The following is a 19,706-nucleotide window of genomic DNA, read 5'->3' as shown; positions in this document are numbered from 1 at the left end:
AATAGCGGGCTCGTGTTTTTGCTTTTAATTCCTGTACAGCTGTAGATTGCCGAAACGAAAGAAATTTTGAGCGTTATTAGAAAAAAAAATAATTAAAATCAACCAAATTGTCAATGTCAACTAATATTTTGATAGACAGCAACAGAAAAAAACGTCAAATTTTTCATGGGAACTTCCTTTCATGAATTATTATAAATATAAAATAAGTTATTTGTTAATATTTACCGATTGCTAACTGAAAAAATGCGCTACAGACTCTCTCGCGCTGATAGTGCGAGTTATATCTTGAAAAATCCGGACTACTTTAAAAATTAAAACGTATATTTCATAAATATTTAATCAGCATTTATATCAATATAAAAAGGAATTGCTGTAAACACCTTTTAATGAGTTTTATTAATTCATTAAACATTTGTAAAATTGTAACGTGTTTTTTGTTTAGTTTTTTTAAAAATAAAATTTTGAAATTTGCGACGACTCTTTATTAATTATTATTATTATAATTATTAATAGCTATATTGTTGCAAATTGTATGTGTAAATATTTGTTGTATGACCAAAAACTTTTCAGCTTTAATTTTTAAAACAAAGATTTGAATAAATAGAAATGCATTCGATACAATTTGAGTATTGTATTGATTCATTTATTCTAGAATGTAATAAATCGTAATAGTTGGATGATATAGACAAATTACCCTATATATCAGATAGGGGTTGTTGTCAAAGTATTTAGTACTAATATCTTATTAGGTTCCAATACCTACACCTATAGTGAGTTTCGACGTGCTTGTAGCTGTCTTATGTTGAGGTACTTCAAAAATGAATAAATTATACCCTCGACATTTGAGAAGTAAATCACATCCCAGCTTTATATAGAATATATCGGTTCAGTGGTAAAAATACTTACATAAAAACAACTCTCAAATATAACATTTATTAAAAAGTGTGTGATATATCAATACATCCAATCCAAGTAATCACAATCCTATATCCATCATGAAAATAATTACATATAAAATTCATACATATTGCCTACAGGAACAAGTGTGGTTTCTTTTTGAAACAAGTATTGAAATTATCAAAAAACGCACCAACCAAGATCTGTAAAATTCACAATGTATCATATTATATTAGCTATAATACGTTTTAAACTGTTACGTTGTAATTTAGGTACATATAAAATTTAATCGAGTTTTTAGACTTGGTTTGTTCTCATGGTCATAAATTGTCCAGTATGTTTTTGTAGACAGAATGTATATAACAAATTTGAAAAAAATATTAATACAAAAAAAATTGGTAGCTAGCACACATAATTATTTATAATAGAAAAATATCAATTTAATATATGTATAAAGAATAATTGATTAACAATTAAATGATTATATACATGATTAACAATTAAATGATTATATACATGATTAACTATTCAATAACTGTAGCATCCAAAAGGGGTAATTCTTCTCTATCCATCTTTCTTTTACACTTTCTACATTGAACTGATGGATTCCAACAACTTTTATGATAAACAGCATTGCAAATATCACATCGGAATACATTTTCCACGTCAAATGGAAATAACGCTTTAGGTTTATTACAAATTTCACACACAAATCCCTTTTGATTACATAACCAACAATTGTATACATGATCTCTACCAAAAGCCACCACTTTCTCCAATTGTTGTGCCAATAAACCATTCATGACATCAGAAAGATCCTATAAAAGATAATATAAGTGTAATGTGTATAAAAGGTGCCCACAAACTTTACTGTCAAATGCGAACTACAGAAATTGGATGTGATTTTATGGCCATCTAACCTAATTCACCTTTATACAAAAATTCCTCCTAAAGAGCTAGCGCCCTTTAAAGATGACTATGTTTAGTAAATCTCAAAACAACCACTAACTTTTAATTCGATACTGTATACAAGTGATTTTTTACTGCCGTCACCAGCGTCCAAAATGTAATTTAAAACAAAAAAATTGTATATCATTTTTTTGAAAATTTTTACGGTGAATTCGAAAATTACGAGGTACAAAAACTGAAACACAAGCAATTTAACCAAATGTTTGTACCGTGTTTGTGACGGCTATAAAAAACGGGGGTGGGTATAGTGAAGAATGTATTACTTGCATGTTCATACAAGCACCGAATTTTGAGATATGCTCATTAAACTGAATAAACAGAGTCGTATTCAAATGGCACTAGCTCCCTCAGGAGGAGCTGTTGTATAAAGGAGCCACCTCAGGAGGAGCTGTTGTATGAAGGAGCCACCTCAGGAGGAGCTGTTGTATAAAGGTGAATTAGATTAGATGGACGTAAAATCACATCTTGTATCTATAGTTCGTGTTTAGGAGTTTCTGGACAAACAGTATAATGTATCAAGAAATATCGAAATTATATTAATAAAGTTCTGCAGAATGCTTAGAAATTTCTGACCAGTGTTACCTTATATGTTGTAATATTTTTAAATACATCATAGCATAACCATCAATGCATATCTAAATTATACTGCGTATATAAAATTTCACAAAAAAATTTATAATATAAAATTGAACACGACTTGAAAAATTGGAATTAAAAATATTTGGGAAGAATTCATTAACTAGCATCTTCTAAGAAAGAAGAATATAACAATCCTTTAAGAGAAATGACTCTCAGGCACTTTAATAAATATTCAAACTAAGAAAAACCTTACCAAAATCGAATACTGGTGAATATGCTCATACATATACTCCCTTGGCCACATCTGTTTCTGCAATTCTTCAATCACAGGTTCTCGACATGTAAATAAATAAGCCCTCAAAAAATTTAACTGATTCCTTAAAATTTGTAAATTTGCCATTTCTTCGACAACACTATAGATAAATGGATTCAATACCTACAGTCACACCATTAAATTAGATACTTATAAAAGCTATTTGAATAATCAAGATTTTTATTCAAGATAGTAAATAAATATTTGAAAATAAGGTCCAAAAAATGTGTATCTTACCTTGAAATCAATGATAGGATGATCCTTTACTTCATTTAAATAATTGATTCCTTTTTTAGAAATTGGATAAGCTTTGAAGTCCCAATTATGAATAATTCTAGCGGGTATTTGGACTAATTCGGTACTCATACACATATCACATACATAGTCACCAGTGAAGGCACACACTCTAAATCAAAAATAGAAAACACTAAGTTTTCACACATAACTTTGTATAAATTAACTCATGAATTATTTATTACCAAAGAAAAGACAAAATCACACTGTTAAAAATAACAAATGAATAGTTACTTTCGAAACGCTATTATACTGTCATTAATTATTAATATAATATATGTTTAGGTCTCAAGTAACCAAAGATAATAATCAAGTGTCTATAGAAGTGATGCGGATCACTAGCTAAAGTTATTTATCCATTATTAATAAATAATTTATTTACACAAAATAGGTGAATTCGATATTTGTTAATTAAAAAACTAATTTTGAGTATATTATTATTTTTATCATACTTACTTTGGTTTATTATTTAATTCTAAAGGTGCTCCACAATCCGCACATTTGTAATTATGTGCATCAAGTCCTTTTTCTCTGGCTATTTTTCCAACTTGTGCTGCCAAACAGATTTCTCTTTTCACAGGACTTGAAAGTGTGAGAGCCGGGTTTTCAGATTCAACCTAAGTGAAATCATAAATTTACACTATTTTATTTTCCAAAACTATTCACCACAAATAAGTTCGTACTCTATAGGTTACTTTTGTAAATTTGTATTTACATCCTCAGGGAAATGACAATAACGAGGAGGGAAAACAAACGATAAAATTTTATGAGTTTAAAAGAGCGAATTATATATAACAATAACTTATTGAAATTGGATTCATTGTATTGCCAATGATCACAGCAATGAGAATAACATAAACTGGAGAAATGTAGTAAATATTATTTCTACATTATTTGGATTTGCAGTTGAAAGTACTGATGGAGTTGCTAATAACTATTTAGTTCTATTATAATAATAGTAAGGTATATCAAAGTTATCTTCTGTTCAGGTATATTTATTATGGTGACGAGTAAAAAATAAAAATTTATTCAATTTTTTATTTCTTATGATATCATGCTTGTAAATGTTCTTGATTTTAGGTCTCTAAAAAAGAAGAATTTTCGAAATTCTCAACGTTTCGCCTCCCACTTTGGAACCATTATCAAGAGAAGGGTGAATATAGGAGGGTTATTCGTTCATTGGTAAGAAATGATTTGATCTGCCTTCTCCAGCCAAAAAATCACCCCTTTTCTTGGTTGATTCTATTTCAATCCTTTTAGATTTTTTTATTTCTGCTTCTCTTGATAATGGCTCCAAACATCGAAAATTTTCAAAATTCCAATGCGGTTCAACTCGTGAACTTAGTTTTTTGTTCATATATGCAACATACCGCAGTACGTGAATAAAAAAGATGTTATAATGAGTAAAAGTAAATGTTGAACAGATACAGTATAAACCTCTTCATTGTTAACCCAGGACGTAGCAAAATGAAAAATAATTTAATAGTTCAATTTGAAGCATAAGACTTACCTTGATTCCCTTTGGTATTTCTTTTCTTTTGTCCTCAAATTTCATCAATACCTCACGAATATCTGGCGTTTTTATGAATGGGTTGTAACTATTTATAAGATCAGTAAAGCTAGTTTCCATTGATTTGGGATCATCTTGAATCGGTTCAATGTCTTTGTCATTTAATTTTTCATTTTTACTGGTTTCAGACAATTGACTTTCATCAAAAGACCAACCAGTTCGTTTACCCAGAGAATTTCCGATGTTGTTAATATTTTCCACATCATAATTTTTTTCCTGATCAGAGCTACAATCTGACTTAAGATCTTCAAATGATTGTGAATTACTGGCTGTTTTATCGCCATCTGCTAAAATTATTTTCAGTACTTCATCCTCAGGCAGAAAAACTATTGGCCTTAATCCCGAATTTTGTGAATTGTTAGATCTAACAGAACACATTGATACAGTATCTGAGCTACATTCAAAATTAGCTTGACTTTTCATAGATTCTGAAATGGTTATAGATTGGACCACATCATCACATGGTGCCACAGGGCATGATTTCAAAGTAGGAGCCCATATACCAGCTAAAACCAAACTTGGTAGAGGCCAAGTATTAAGAAGGCTAGAATTGAAAGGTAAAGTAAAATTTTTAAATGCCTCTACACCTTCTATGAGTCGTTGAGCGACATCTAAAAGTTCTGAGTCTCTTAGAAAAGAGTTCACTCTGTAGTAAGATTTTAGAGATGATGAGTCCTGGCGTATGCTCATTAAATAAGAAGATAGTAGACAGTCATTTAAAGCTAAACGGATCCATACCCGGCACTGTCCTACTTCTGTTGTAATTTGAGATAAATTTGTTATCTAAAAAAGAAACTGAATTAATAATATTATTTTACAATTAATAGGTACTTTTGAAATTTTTTTGGTAGTGATAGAGGAATCGAGATGGATCAAGAGTATTGGAAAAATGTATGTCACATGTAGAGCAAATTAAGTACATATCTCATAATACATTCCAAACCCATTAACAATTGCCAAAAGAATTTGCATCATAGAGATTAGAAAATTTAAATGAAATTTTTATAGGTACTAATATCTACACATGATTAAAGTTTGACTCAACAGAAATAATTTTTCAACTGCCTAGTCATACCTTTATATATGAATAATTTCCAAATTACTAGAAGTGACTGATTTAGCAGAACAGGTTATCTTTTTAATATATTCCAGGAATAAAACATAAACTATACTGAATATATTTGCTATAAAATTAGATTTTTTGTTTGCAGTGTATTTGCAGCCTTTCAAAAATTGTTCTAGCAAATCAAACATTTTTGATTAATCATTAAGGACGAGTAAGCTTTTCAGATTGCAATAGATTGAAAAATAAATTTCAAAATCATTCATATAGTTTAGAAAAATAGGTTAAATATAATGACTTACTTGATCTATGATTTGCCTGTGAGAAATAATTAATAGAGGCGCCCAGAAACTTGGTTCCGGTTGTTCATCTACATCAGCCAAAACCTTCTTAAATCTATGAGTTAGAGTATCTCTTAAACCGTGTAAAAAAATAGCTTCAATTGTAGTGCACAGGGTATTGGCAGCTTCAGTAACTAAGTACTCTGAACTTTTTGGAGATTTGTTCTCTTCTGCTCCAGCATAATGTATTTCCTTACAACTATTAGAGAGTTGGTTAATAATTGATTTCTTAATTATATCATCCTTGTTATTAGTAACAGATCGAACACTTTTTATAAGTTTGTTCATATTTAAAGTACTAATCTATTCTTCAATGGATATTTATCTTTTAAATTAAATTTCAATAAAGTATTAATTATATCTTGACATGCAACACCTTCTCGTACAATATGAAAACTGTCCAAGTCTGATAAATCTACAACAGTAGATGCATTATTATTATTTTTTAATTTACCACCATCAAAGATGACAGGTAGATTTTCCCAAATATTCCTAAATTCTGAAATTTTTACAGCACTAGGTTGGTTACTTAAATTCGCACTTGTTAAAGCCAATGGTTTACCCAAGCCCCTAGATAAATTTCTTATAAAGTTACAATTTGGTATCCTTATACCAATTTTTCCTTTCAAGATAAGTGAATGATCTAATGTATTATTAGTACACCGAAGTATTATTGTAATTGGTCCTGGAAGTAGTGAATTCAAAATATTTTCTGGAAGATGATCAGCATATGCCCAGTTTTTTACATCACTCACTTCACTTAAGCAAATAGCTAAAGGTTTATTTTCATTTCTACATTTGATACTGTATAAATTGTTAATAGCTTTTTCATTTGTAGCATCACAGGCTAAACCATAAACAGTATCAGTAGGGACAGCTATAACTGAACCATGTTTTAAATATTTGACACCTAATGCTTCTGCAGAATTATTTGTTATCGGAATATGTGTAGCCATAGAAAATAAAGCTTTGGTTTTTATAGTTGTTGTTCTACCTTTAAAAATTAAAAGCAAAGTCTTTTGAAGTATCATTTAACTTAATCACGCCAAGTGTGTTTGCATTCTGGGTTACAACAATGATAAAATGTTGTCATCGGCTCATCAGCTGATCTTGTCTGTAACTGCATAAAATATGCTCTGTTATGACTACACTTTGGACACCTTTCTTCAGTAGAATCAACGTTTTTCCAGGCTTCTTCCCCTCCTAAGACTTCATCAATTTCCTGTAGACAAGAAATAACTAGATTTTAGTTTGTCTGATGTTGTTTTTGTTATTTAGTGGAGAATAAAAAATATGACATTTTCCAACTTACAAGCACAGCATTTCCAAACATAAACTGCTACACCTCCACATTAAGTCACAATATTAAAAGTAGGAGGGAAAATTTTTGTAGAATATCGAATTTTGACATCAGGATTGATAATCTGAGAATATTTTGAATGAATTCAAAATATATTTTTATTTTTATAAAAAACGCGTTATTCATTAATTGATACCAAAAATCAAAAGCATTTATTGAAGAAAATGGAAATAATTCAAATTAAGGTAATAGAAAAGTGCAATTAGGAATTACAAAATCTTTTCTCAATCAACTACAATCTTTCATCACCTATGCATATCAATAAACAATACAGAACGTTTCCATCAATGGTTTTCAAATGATTCGATTGGTAGCCATTATTTTTACTCACATGGTTAAATATTTGGATATACTTTACACTGCACACAACAGATTAATTACCTTCAATTTATAAAAATGCCTGTACGAAAGTAGCTTCTGAACGGGGAAAAAGACTGGACAAATATTGCATGAGAATTGCAACTTTCCTTGTACATCTTCTTCAAGAAATAGTAAATTATGACAAAAGGGACAAAATACTACCATATTTTAACTTCACCCAAAAATTTGAGTCACTTTATACATCTCAGATGTACCCTAATATTTCTTTGCAATTTTTACCTTGAAATAAAATAATTAACTACATTATTTGCAGTTACCATGCATATCCCTTCACCACCAGGGAGATAATTGAAAAATAATATAATTTATCCTTATGACACAGGACATACGTCAGTAGACATCAATAGTCTGTCAGTCACGGAGTACGTTCGATATTACCATAGTTTATAGGGTTTCTCGGGGAAAGTATTATTATTTTTTATTTTCTGTTAGTTTATGACAGATATATTTTCAAAACAGATGCTATTTTGGTTGCTTTTATTGAAATTAACTATTACTTTAAATAGTAAATGTTGAGATACTTAGGTACTTTGTCTAGTTCCTTTTCAAATAATTATGAGGTGTATTCATCATTCACTCACTTTTGTATGTATATAATAATTATAATTCAAAACGAAATCATAGAGAATAATTCATGCAGTTCTAATTCATTTCTCTTATGGTTATAAACGGATTTAATCATTTTTCATTCAAAGGTTACAACCATAGACATAATTGATGTTTGATTACAGAACATAGTCGATTTAACAAATTTCACTTTCGCTACCGCTACTAAGCACAAATTAAAAGCGCTCCTAAACATGAAGTCCGCTCCATAACCTGTATGTCACAGAACGATTCTGCTAGGGTTGTACAACAGTTGCACAACGGTATCGCCCGCTGGCGGATCCTATGTAATACTTTTATATGAAGTTTAAATGTGAAGGAAGGTCCCATTATTAAAGTGCTAAAAATATATCATTTTCTCTTTCGTTCCAGATACCTCGTTCAGGTTGCGCATGCTGGATAATGCGCAGAAACCATCTGGTACCTCGGAGGATAGAGAAAGCGTTATCATTCTGTCTTCCACTTATAGAAACAGTCCATATAGAATTATTACATATATGAATTTCAATCATAGGTTTGTATTTAGCCGACATAACCGTTGTGCAACTGTTGTACAACCCTAGCGGAATTGTTTGGTGACATATTATGTGCTACAAACTCAACACGTCTGGATTGGACAATATGTTTCGAATCGCTTTTGATTTGTGCTTTGTAGCGAAAAAGAAATTTAAAAAATCGACTGTGTTCTGTGATCAAACTTCAGGTTGTAATTGTCTATGGTTGTAACCTTTCTCTTTTTTTTCTTCTACCCGAAACCATAATAAATAATATAAAAATTCCTGAATCTATTCATATTGCTACAAACGGTTACATTAACGATATCTATTTTCCATCTCCTTTGCCATTAGAACCTACACATGTCGAGCATTTAGATGAATACGAAATATGTAACAATTCAAATAAATTCGATTCTTCATTAATCCGTACACAGCATTTGAACCAAGAAGCAAACGATAAAATTTTGAAACTTTGTAATAAATATAAAGATATTTTCTATGACGATAATTCGGACTTAACTTTTACCTCGGCCATTAAGCACGAAATTAGAACAAAAGATGAAAACCCAATTTACGTCAAAGGTTTACGAAATCCGAAAGTCATGCAAGAAGAAATTTCCAGACAGGCTAATAAATTTCTCGACAAAAAAATTATTAGATCCTCATTATCTCCTTATTCCGCCCCTGTTTGGATTGTAACGAAAAAATCCAATGCTTCCGGCAAGAAAAAATTCCGTGTGTCGAAGATAAGTATAATCTTCCCAATATTGAGGACATTTTAGATAATCTAGGAAAAGCCACATATTTTACTACCCTCGATCTTGCCCAAGGCTTCCATCAAATTGAAGTCCACCCAAATTCAATCGAAAAAACAGTTTTTTCCGTACCCCATGGTTATTACGAGTTTTTACGAATGCCATTTGGTCTTAAAAACGGAATTTTTACTCTCAAAAAATTGATGGATAACATTCCTTGGCCTTTTCTCCACAAATATTGTTTCGTCTATATGGGCGACGTCATTTTCTCTAAGCCCCTTCAGAACGCTTGATTCACATTGCTACAATCTTTGAAACATTCCGAAAGGCAAATTTAAAAATTCAATTGGACAAATCTGAATTTCTGATGAAAGAAGTCGCTTTCCTTGGTCAAATTGTGACTTCTGAAGGCATTAAGCCCAATCCTAATAAAGACTTCCCTATTCCAAAGACTGTGAAAGAAGTCATATCATTCTTAGGATGCATTGGATATTACAGAAGATTTATCACAAATTTCGATGCACTCGTAAAGGAGCTATCATAGACCCAACGAATGCACATTTCAAAGAATGTTTTGAGAAGTGCAAACAACTCTTATGCAATGCCCCAGTTCTGCAGTACCCAGTTTTTCAAAACCTTTTGTTTTAACAACCGACGCTTCCAATATTGTCATTAGCTCTGTATTATCACAAAATAACCATCCGATATCGTATTACTCCCGAACTTTGAACTCCGCCGAGCAAAATATTTCAACTATCGAAAGAGAACTTTTGGCAATCTTAGATTCCTGTTAACACTTCCGCCCGTATTTGTATGGTCAAAAATTCACTGCCGAAAGCGACCACAATCCTCTGGTACGGATTTGCAAAATTAACGACCCCACATCTCGGTTAGCCCGATGGTGACTGAAATTGGAAGATTACAATTTCGATGTAAAATACCGCAAAGGCAAAGAAAACCAGGTAGCCGATTGTCTTTCCGGAGTACAGGTCAATGCACTTTCAAATGCTTCTAGTTGTGCCGAACCCCTTTGATCCTCACGATTTCGATCTAGACGAATTTCTTGAATAATTCAACAAAAATCATTCTATACCAAACACACCACAAACGAAAATCTCATCAATTCAGCAACAAACCAAATTATTATAGTCCCTAAACCCAGTGAATATGACATTATTTATAAGAAACCTTTTAATAAACGTAGATATACCATAAGCCTCACTGACGATTGGATAATGGAAATAGCTCTCAAAAAAATACTTAGACCAAATAAAAAATTCGAGATACATGTACCACACGAATTTATTTGTGATTCTTTAAGAAAACTTTTGACACGACCGTTAAGGCTATTTTTTGTAAGTTACTACAAGACATAGAAGAAGAACAAAGACAAATAAACTTTGTAAAACAATATTATATATGAACGACACCCTTATAAATTACCTCAGTTAGGCCCATTATTAGGACAAAAACCTTTCGACATAATTCATACTGACACTTTAGAAACGAACCCTAATGACCTTTTCGATGCACCTTTAGAAAATGAACCTTTAGCCCCTTTGAAATTTCAATATAATCACCTTTCAAACGAAGCAAAAGATAATCTTCATAAAATGACCCGTAAACACAAAAGAGGTTTATTCAACTTCCTCGCAACAACTATTAAATATATATCTGGAAACTCTGACGATTATGACTTGGAATTATTGAAATCACACATTACTGCTGTAGAGGTTAAAGAAAATGAAATCATTAACAATCATAATAAAGAGATATCTTGGTCACTCTATTGATACGAGATTTAATAATCCTCTAAATTTGATAAATAGTGGAAAAAATCATTTATCGTAATTACGAGCCTAGTCCGTCCCCTTTTCAGTTGGCCCACTTGGAAAAATTCCAAATTATTAAACTTTATTTTAAAATGCCAAAAAGTAGCTGTTAGTAAAATGTTTAAAACTTTTAGTTTTACGTCTAAAATAGGTTTTGGATGAATATTGTCAAATATTTTGAATGATATTTAATATGTTGGAAATAGATAATTAATAATTTTTTATGTATATACAAAGGTTTTCATCCAGATTGTTTAAAGCGGAAAGTAAAATTTCCGGCATCTATGATGGTGTGGGGCTCGATATCTGCAAGAGGAGTGGGAAAACTGCATTTCATAAACGGAATTGTCAATACTGGAAAGTACCTGGATATTTTAGAAGAATCATTGTTGCCAACAAGAGAAGTAACTTTAACCGCTGGGAAAGCCTTTATTTTTCAACAAGATGGATCAGCATGCCAAAAGTCAAAAAAGGCCTTAAAATGGTTCTCATACCACTTTTAGAGTGGGTTTCAAGTAGTCCAGATTTATCATCAATAGAAACACTTTGGCATGAAATGAAAAAGCAGTTGCGTACAAATCCAGCTACAAGAAATTTAGGATGATTTTACTCCCGAATACTGCCAGAATTTAATAAACACCATACCTCAAAGAATTACGGCTGTTATTAAAAATAAAGGGGATGTTACGCAATGGTAACTTTTAAAAGTATGTTTAATATTTAAGCTTTTATGATTAAATTTGTATCTAAAAGTTTATAGAAAATATAAAGTGCTCAAAACGAAACAATTTACCAGTATTTAATAGCTAAAAAAGCAATAATTAGTAAAATCAGGATCTTCAGTAAATTTATAAAATCTGTTGGTCGTTCCATCAAGAGAAACAATAGCTCCAAAAAATTTATCTGCAATTGAATCTTGACATTATTTTTTCTTTGATTATTTGGTCACTTGAGCAACCAAATTCTTTAAAAAATATATAGCCTTTTCTACTATTCTAAATAATCTACTAATTGTTTTATTGAATTTTGAAATTAAACTCATGATTGGAAAACTAAAGAAAAATAAACCTTCTTGTACTAACATTTAACAATTTTCAAACTTTTTCTTTATGTATTTTCATTTTTAAGCGTTGTCTGCCTCCAAAATCTTTTCATAACAGTTTACTTTCATTATTCTTTTCAGTTTCATTTCCACAACCGACTAAATACTATATCTCCATCTTGCAACAAGATAAAGCTAAAATCATATTAACCATATATGATATTTACACGCGGAAACCAAAATGTTCCAAAACACTTTTGCTCGTCTCGAACTAATACCAAACAAGTTTAATTTGTTGCCGAAATAGAACTTTTTGTTCGTTACTGAAACTTGATACTTTTGGAACGCGATTTTCATATCGTGGTTTCAAAAAATCTACTGGAACACACCTTATATTTGCGTAGTTTGTGGTTTAAAACAGCAGTTTTTCGATTTGGAAATAAACATTGAAATTAGTAGATTAAGCAGGTCATTGAAATTCAATTTATAATGAAAAAAATGCTTGTTTAATAATAGTTAATACAGTAGCTCCTAAGGAAAATTGAACTTCAGTTCTCCAATCTCTTTACACGCATAAGTATTTTTTTTTCATAATTTATAGAATCTGGTGACTTCAATTCATTAAAAAGAATTTGAATACTCTATTATTATTCTGGTTTGACTTTAGTTATTTCTTTCATTTTTATTTAAACTAACTTTTCAAAATGTGAATACATTTTCAACTTGCATTCCAATACCTTGCTATTTGAGATACTGATTATAATTCTTATAAAATTTTCTATAGCATCCTTGGATTTTCCTCACTGCAAGCCTTTGTAGACTTTTCAAACAGCGAACTAATTTCAACAAATCCAATTTTCATTTTTTTATCCTAATAGAAACTGAATAAATTTTTTTCTGTAGAGATTTAAGATCTAAATAATGATCACCTACAATATGCGCCATAGATTATACTTTGGATTTCAAAAATATGAAATTGCAATTTTTAGAAATATTACTCCTTCGAATATTTGAGGAAAAGAAAAAAAAATGTCACAAATTTTTTTGTACTTATATTAATATAATGAATGTACAAACAAAATAACCAGGATAAATATGATAAATAATTTAAAAAACTTAGTAAAAACATTACCTATTTATATAATTATACTAAAAGGAATCACAGAGTATTAGAGCTATAAATATTATTAAGTTCGATTAAATATGGCGTTTGTTCTAATATCTGCCAAACTTTTTATTAAATAAATAGACTATACAATTTAAATGAGATTAGTGCCGAATGCTTCTAATGCATATAAAAAATTACATAAAATAAATAAATAAAATTTTATATACAAAAAATATTAAAAAACATACGAGGTATTTTGCAAGTTTGACAGGTTATAACAAACAAAATATACAAATTTATGAGTTTTGATTTTATTTTCACTAATTTTACAAAAATAATGGGATGCGTAGAGTGATTTTATTCTAAAATAATAATGTACAGGAAAATTGTCTACAATATATTTATAAATAACATTTTCGAAATCTGTAAAAACAATTTCTTCAAAATTTATACATGAAATTCACAAAAATATATACATCTGAACAAACTAAAAAGTTACACTAAAATCACATTAAATGGCATTTACTAAGTTATGCAAGAACTATTGTTTAAATAATTATTACTTATCAAAATGTGGGCTTGATTAAATTGTTCTAGAATATTTTATAAAAATGGAAATCCAAAAGAGCTACTTATGTCAACCTTTATTTTGTGGAATCCGCCCAAATATAAATGAATTCACAGTAAATAATTTACAGAGTTATTTCAATTAAATATATTTTTCATATTAGTTTATCATTGTAACATCAAGTTTTAGTTTGATGAATATTAGATATCAATTTCGAACAAAATAACAGATGTATTTACAGAAATGACTCTAAAACAAGAAGTACACTATGTAGCAGCAGAGTGACATGTGGCACAGCTATGTAGCTCCGCAAAAGTTCAAAGTGACACCAGAAGTCTGATTTATAGCTCGGCTATATAGCAAATTTAAGCATATTTTCTCTTTTGAAAATCTCACACGCTCCGGCGAAAGAATCTCCTGCTGCAAGAACTACCTTTGTCTTCGGTATATGGCTCGGAACTGAACACTCCAGTTTCTCACAAGCTATAAGAAGCTCTTCTACACGAAATGGCATCAAATTTACTTATAGCAAAGCTACATCTAGCAGAGCTATATAAAGCTCTTTTTTTATATAGCTCTGCTATATAGAGTTACATAACTCTTCAGCTATATAGTGTAAACCTAGCTTAATGTGTCTTTATATTAGTTTCAAATATTTGCCTAGTACAACCATACAAAAATTGACTAAATCCCAATTTCTTAACTTAACAAAAGGGAAATAAGGAAAACTAAAAAAATATGTTCCAATATGGGATGCCAGAAAAGTACAATTAAAGAAGTAACCCTTGTTTCTTAGTTTTTGTATCACACTTGAGATTAGGATGAAGTTGATATTTCATAAATAAAATATGAAAAGTTTCCTTTGGATACACATAAAATTCATAATTATATAAAATATAAATAAAAAGAAACTTTAGTACATGTAAGTAAAGTAATCTTATATTTTATCCTAAACTACTCTGAATAGAAATAGATAGGAACTGTTTTAGTTGATGAAACTTAGACTTTACTAGAACTTGGTTATATCTACAATGAATCATTTAAGGAAAATTAAATCTTTCCAACAAAATTTTTGGAGAGGAGAGGTAGCATGAATTTGTCACAAACAAACCACTATTCTTTTCGATATATTTTCAAATTAAAAGTAATGTGAATTTCTAGATTCTTTGTAATTAAAACAAGAAGGTGACGTGTGAAGGTGTGGTGTGGCGAGGGTGATTAGGGATGATTAATAATGAACAAGACAAGAGTGTCAAATATGGCCACCATCAGATGAGTATTTAAGAAGACTTTCATAAGAAGAATCAATAGTGGCCACAGTTTTCATCTAGATTTCACAGAATAATGGTTGAGATCATTAGTGAACAAGTGAAAACGGTAAAATATTATGTGTATCACCAAATACTATGTGAAAAATATAATCACTGATTTGTAACAGATATTATTTTTTGTTTCTCTTTTGAATTTCTCATTTTGATACAAATAATATTAAATCAATTTTCTTTTCAACAATAATTTAAATAAAATTAAGTATAAACTGAGAGTCCTCAATAAAGTTTATTTTTGGTAATGACATATAGGACAGTTGTTCATCTTTCACTAGTGAAATAAAATATTTCAACAAGAAACTTCTGCCATCTATCTACTATGTAAAATCTATTCTATGATCTTTCATTCTTAAATAAAAGTTTATAAGACTTAACGATTGGTATAATTAATTTCTCATCTATTATTAAAGTGTTAAATGTTATCGCTGTCAAAAAGAATTGACCTAATTCAACTTATTATTTAAGGCGATACCCATTTTCTTTTGTTCTTTCTTTCTTTCAATGTTTCAATAATTACACACTTAAATTGTTATCTATTTCAGTCAATAATTAAGCTGATAGAAAAAACTTTATTGTAGGCCTTTCTTCACAATAAAAACTGCATTGATAACACAATAATTTGTATACCCTAATAATTTGAACGCTTCATGATCACTATTATTGCTTTATACCCTCAATTGGCAAATTAACAAAATAACAAAACAATTAGACTAGCAAAAAATTAAACGTACAAATTAAATAAAGGTACATTAAGTCGGGTTAATTTTGAATCTAAAATGAAACAAATCATGTTATTAGAATGTTATCAAGATTTACTTCAACAAAATAATAATGTTCCAAATATTATAACTAAAGTATACATCTTGTACGCAACGCCCTTTGTTTATTCTATACTTTGGTAAGAGACACTAGGTTGAAGTATAATTATTATAATTATATATTGCATATGTTCTGATAAGTGAAAAGTTTGATTTGGACTAATAATGGCAATATAAATTTAATACAAATTATAATAATAATACTTTTCAAAACTCTAATTCTTTACAAGATTGCTTCCTTTCCTAATTTTCAAAATAAGCTTCGAAGAAAATAATAGAACAGAGATTTTAACGAGTTAATTTTAAGAGGCAATCTTGTGAGCATACATCAATGAGTATTCTCTAAGAACTATGTCATTGAGTCAGTCTTATAAAACTAGAGATTTGAAAATGCCTTGTAAGATTTTTAGATACAAGGAAAAAATTGGTCTAAGAATATTTCCCAACAATTCTTAAGCCGGATCAGTTCGATATATTTTTGTTAAGGGTTCTTGCGCCTGAAAAAAAAACATTAATAATAAGGTCTCATTAAGCTCAGTTTTTTTTTAACATGTATAATAATTGCTGTAGCTTACAATATAAAATAAACATATGGTGTATAATTATCTTGTAATTATGGACAACTCAAAATAAATTGTGACAGATGCATTCAAATTGAAAAGTTTTCTATTCACTATAGGTTTTTTAAACCAAAGCGCAACATCGTGGAGAGCAACGCAAAGCTATTCGAAACTTCTCTTTTGAATAGAATTACTAATCAATCCAATAAATTTATACATTGCGCCAACTACCGTTTAGGTACTACGTACATATAAAAGAAGCGAATCTAATTTACTACAAAAATATACCGCATTTGACTCACCAAGTTTGAGTGTCATGAAGCATGAAAAAAAAACAATTAAAGTTAGGCAAGATATAAAGTGAGACAAAATATGCAGACAATTTTTTTTAAATCAACAAATAAACCGAATATACATTATATGAATATGAATACAATATAAATCTATATAACATACAATTTGGCACACCACAGGAAGTGAACTCCATAATTATTTTTAATATTCGTTAAAAAACCTATTTACTTCAAATTACTACGTTTTTGAAAAGGTAAATAGAACTTTATTTATAATTTTCCACAAATCAAAATACAACCTGCATAAAATATACCGGAAGAATATGCATAACATATAGTCTACATTGCAAATTAAGAAGGGATTCTGTATATTTCAAAAACAAAGAATCATTTTTTTGAAAAATCACAAGGTACATTTTTTTTATTGAACAGCTTCATTGAGCTCACAATAATTCGCTAAAACATTTGGCACATCTTTACTTTATAAATTGATTACAAAAATATGATTGCAATCCAATATCAAGCTAATTACTGATAAACCGGAGTATATTTCTTAACATTTAGCAGTTACAGTAAAAATTCAACATCTCAAGTCTTTACAGTAGTTATATTACTGGAAACCCTAACACAGGTTACCATTAGAGTACACAGATAATCTAATACTTAAAATCATTAGTACAGACAATAAACAATTCCTTAAATGTCATAGTCATTCAATTCTAGAATTTCTTCCAATGTTTTATGAGTGTCGAGAGAGTAAAAAGATATTTCTTCCTCGTTTTTGTTTTCTCCATTGTTCCTTAGTCATACCTATACCTATTAACTGTTATAATAACTTTTTCTCTTGCAGAATGTCTTTTTCAATAGTACACTTACATCATCCGTCACCCTCTATAATGCGTCTTATGTACATGAATTTAGTTTCCACCTCCCCATGAACTACGATGTCTTTGAAAACAACTATATAGGCAGTTTTTATCTTCATCACATTTTTTTCATTTTCACCTATATTATATATTTTAGCATAATAATCGTTAATTGCTTATTATCGATGTAAAATGGTCTTTTTTATTTTCTTCATTTCATCACACTCGATCCTTTAAATGTGTTTTTTATTTGTCTATTCAGTGTTAACTTCTATGTCTATCTATTTTGCTTAAAACTATGTATGTATAATGGGGTACCATGTACACCGCGACCCAAAGGATATATTATATTCTTTCTGTGATACTGGGGATCCTCAGAGTTTGCAGCTGATCTATTAATCCCACTTCTCTTAGTAATTTCAAAATGTGGATTGGTTGTAGCTGCCAGAGATCATCATCTTCTATGTCATACGCTCCTAGGTGTAATACTCTGGAGTACCGTAGTGTCTCACGTTTCGAGAGAATATGAATAGAGTTTTCGTCCTCCGCGCAACAGTATCTGCACTCTGCCTTCTCTGCTAAGTCTAGCGTCATCAGGTGTCCATTGAGGCGACAATGCCCCGACGGGGCTCCTGTGTCTTAAAACTATACTAGATATTTTGTATTCTCATATTATCGCTATTATGTTTCCAGTGTATGTAATCATTGCACCATGATAATGCGAGTGTGTTACAAAATTGTAAATGCATGAAGGTTTACATTTAGCGAAAAATCAGTCTGAATGTAGGGCGGATTGTAAAATATGTTACAGTATGATTTCAAGACGAGCTTGTCTCTATTTGAATATGGAAATGGTTTCAAATGTTTTCGAACCATTGACATTATTGATTGAGAGCATTTGAATTAAGAATTTAAAGTGAATAGTGTCAAGATGACAATGTAAATTTTTGGAAACAATCAAGTTTGTCAAGAGTGTAAGTTTCAAGATACAATACTTGTATGAATTTTTTCAGAAAAGTTATTTCATTACTTATATTCTATAAAAAGCTGAGATTAAAAAAGTGGCAACACTAATATATAAATTAGCTGCTTCTAAAAATTGTTAATCAACAAATTTATTAAATTTTGAAGAGTATTCATATCATAAAACGCTCTTTCTCTCTCGACAACCTTAAAGACATATTAATATTAATGCACATTATTCTGTCAGATCAAAAGTTGATTCTGAATTCAAAATATGAATTTAAATTTCTGTACTTTCTAATGGATGGTTTATACAAGTATTATGTATAATATTCTACTAACAATAATATATGATTTTCAAATGAGCTGGAGTGTCAAATTAAAATATATATATATATATATATATATATATATATATATATATATATATATATATATATATATATATATATATATATCATTGTGACATTTTAAGACATTTTAAAACGAATACATATATGTGACTATTTTCCAGTTTGGCAGCGCCAAAGTGTTTTTCTCTAAGACACCAAAATATAAAATGTATAATAAGTGATCTCTAAGAATATTTTAAAAGTGCAAATTATCTAATGTAGTTCTAGACAATGATATTGTATATCAAGTAGTTATTTTTTATTATAATAAATAATATAAGTAATTGAGTTTCAGTAATTTAAAATAAAAT

General features: G+C 29.6%; 4 protein-coding genes across 6 annotated transcripts in view; all 4 read right to left on the bottom strand.

Moving 5' to 3' along the window:
• Positions 1–917: 917 nt before the first annotated feature.
• On the bottom strand, positions 918–6,314 carry LOC130451265 (pleckstrin homology domain-containing family M member 1). The gene is made up of 6 exons (XM_056790175.1): positions 5,988–6,314; positions 4,563–5,405; positions 3,509–3,669; positions 2,996–3,164; positions 2,699–2,881; positions 918–1,715 (listed from the first exon to the last, which is right to left on the bottom strand). Exons 1-6 carry the CDS (start codon positions 6,312–6,314, stop codon positions 1,422–1,424), a joined length of 1,977 nt encoding a protein of 658 aa, XP_056646153.1. The 3' UTR covers positions 918–1,421.
• A 2-nt stretch (positions 6,315–6,316) lies between these two features.
• LOC130451266 (threonylcarbamoyl-AMP synthase) lies at positions 6,317–7,066 on the bottom strand. Its single transcript, XM_056790176.1, has one exon. It carries the CDS (start codon positions 7,055–7,057, stop codon positions 6,317–6,319), a length of 741 nt encoding a protein of 246 aa, XP_056646154.1. The 5' UTR covers positions 7,058–7,066.
• Positions 6,909–8,042, bottom strand: LOC130451267 (DNA-directed RNA polymerase III subunit RPC10). The gene is made up of 2 exons (XM_056790177.1): positions 7,768–8,042; positions 6,909–7,248 (listed from the first exon to the last, which is right to left on the bottom strand). The coding sequence occupies exons 1-2, from the start codon at positions 7,909–7,911 to the stop codon at positions 7,063–7,065; spliced, it is 330 nt and encodes a 109-aa protein (XP_056646155.1). The 5' UTR covers positions 7,912–8,042; the 3' UTR covers positions 6,909–7,062.
• Positions 8,043–15,731: 7,689 nt separating this feature from the next.
• LOC130450626 (very low-density lipoprotein receptor-like) overlaps positions 15,732–19,706 on the bottom strand; it is a 71,150-nt gene continuing 67,175 nt past the window's right edge. For all 3 annotated transcript variants that reach the window (XM_056789117.1, XM_056789118.1, XM_056789119.1), the window contains one exon: positions 15,732–16,818. In XM_056789117.1, coding sequence (XP_056645095.1) covers positions 16,774–16,818 — 45 coding nt within the window. In that variant the 3' untranslated portion in view covers positions 15,732–16,773. The remainder of the gene's footprint in view (positions 16,819–19,706) is intronic.

The sequence above is a fragment of the Diorhabda sublineata genome, chromosome X (genome assembly GCF_026230105.1).
Source record: "Diorhabda sublineata isolate icDioSubl1.1 chromosome X, icDioSubl1.1, whole genome shotgun sequence".
NCBI classification, from domain to species: domain Eukaryota; kingdom Metazoa; phylum Arthropoda; class Insecta; order Coleoptera; family Chrysomelidae; genus Diorhabda; species Diorhabda sublineata.
The sequence above is the reverse complement of the archived record's forward strand: the minus strand, read 5'-3'. Positions and strand labels throughout refer to the sequence as shown.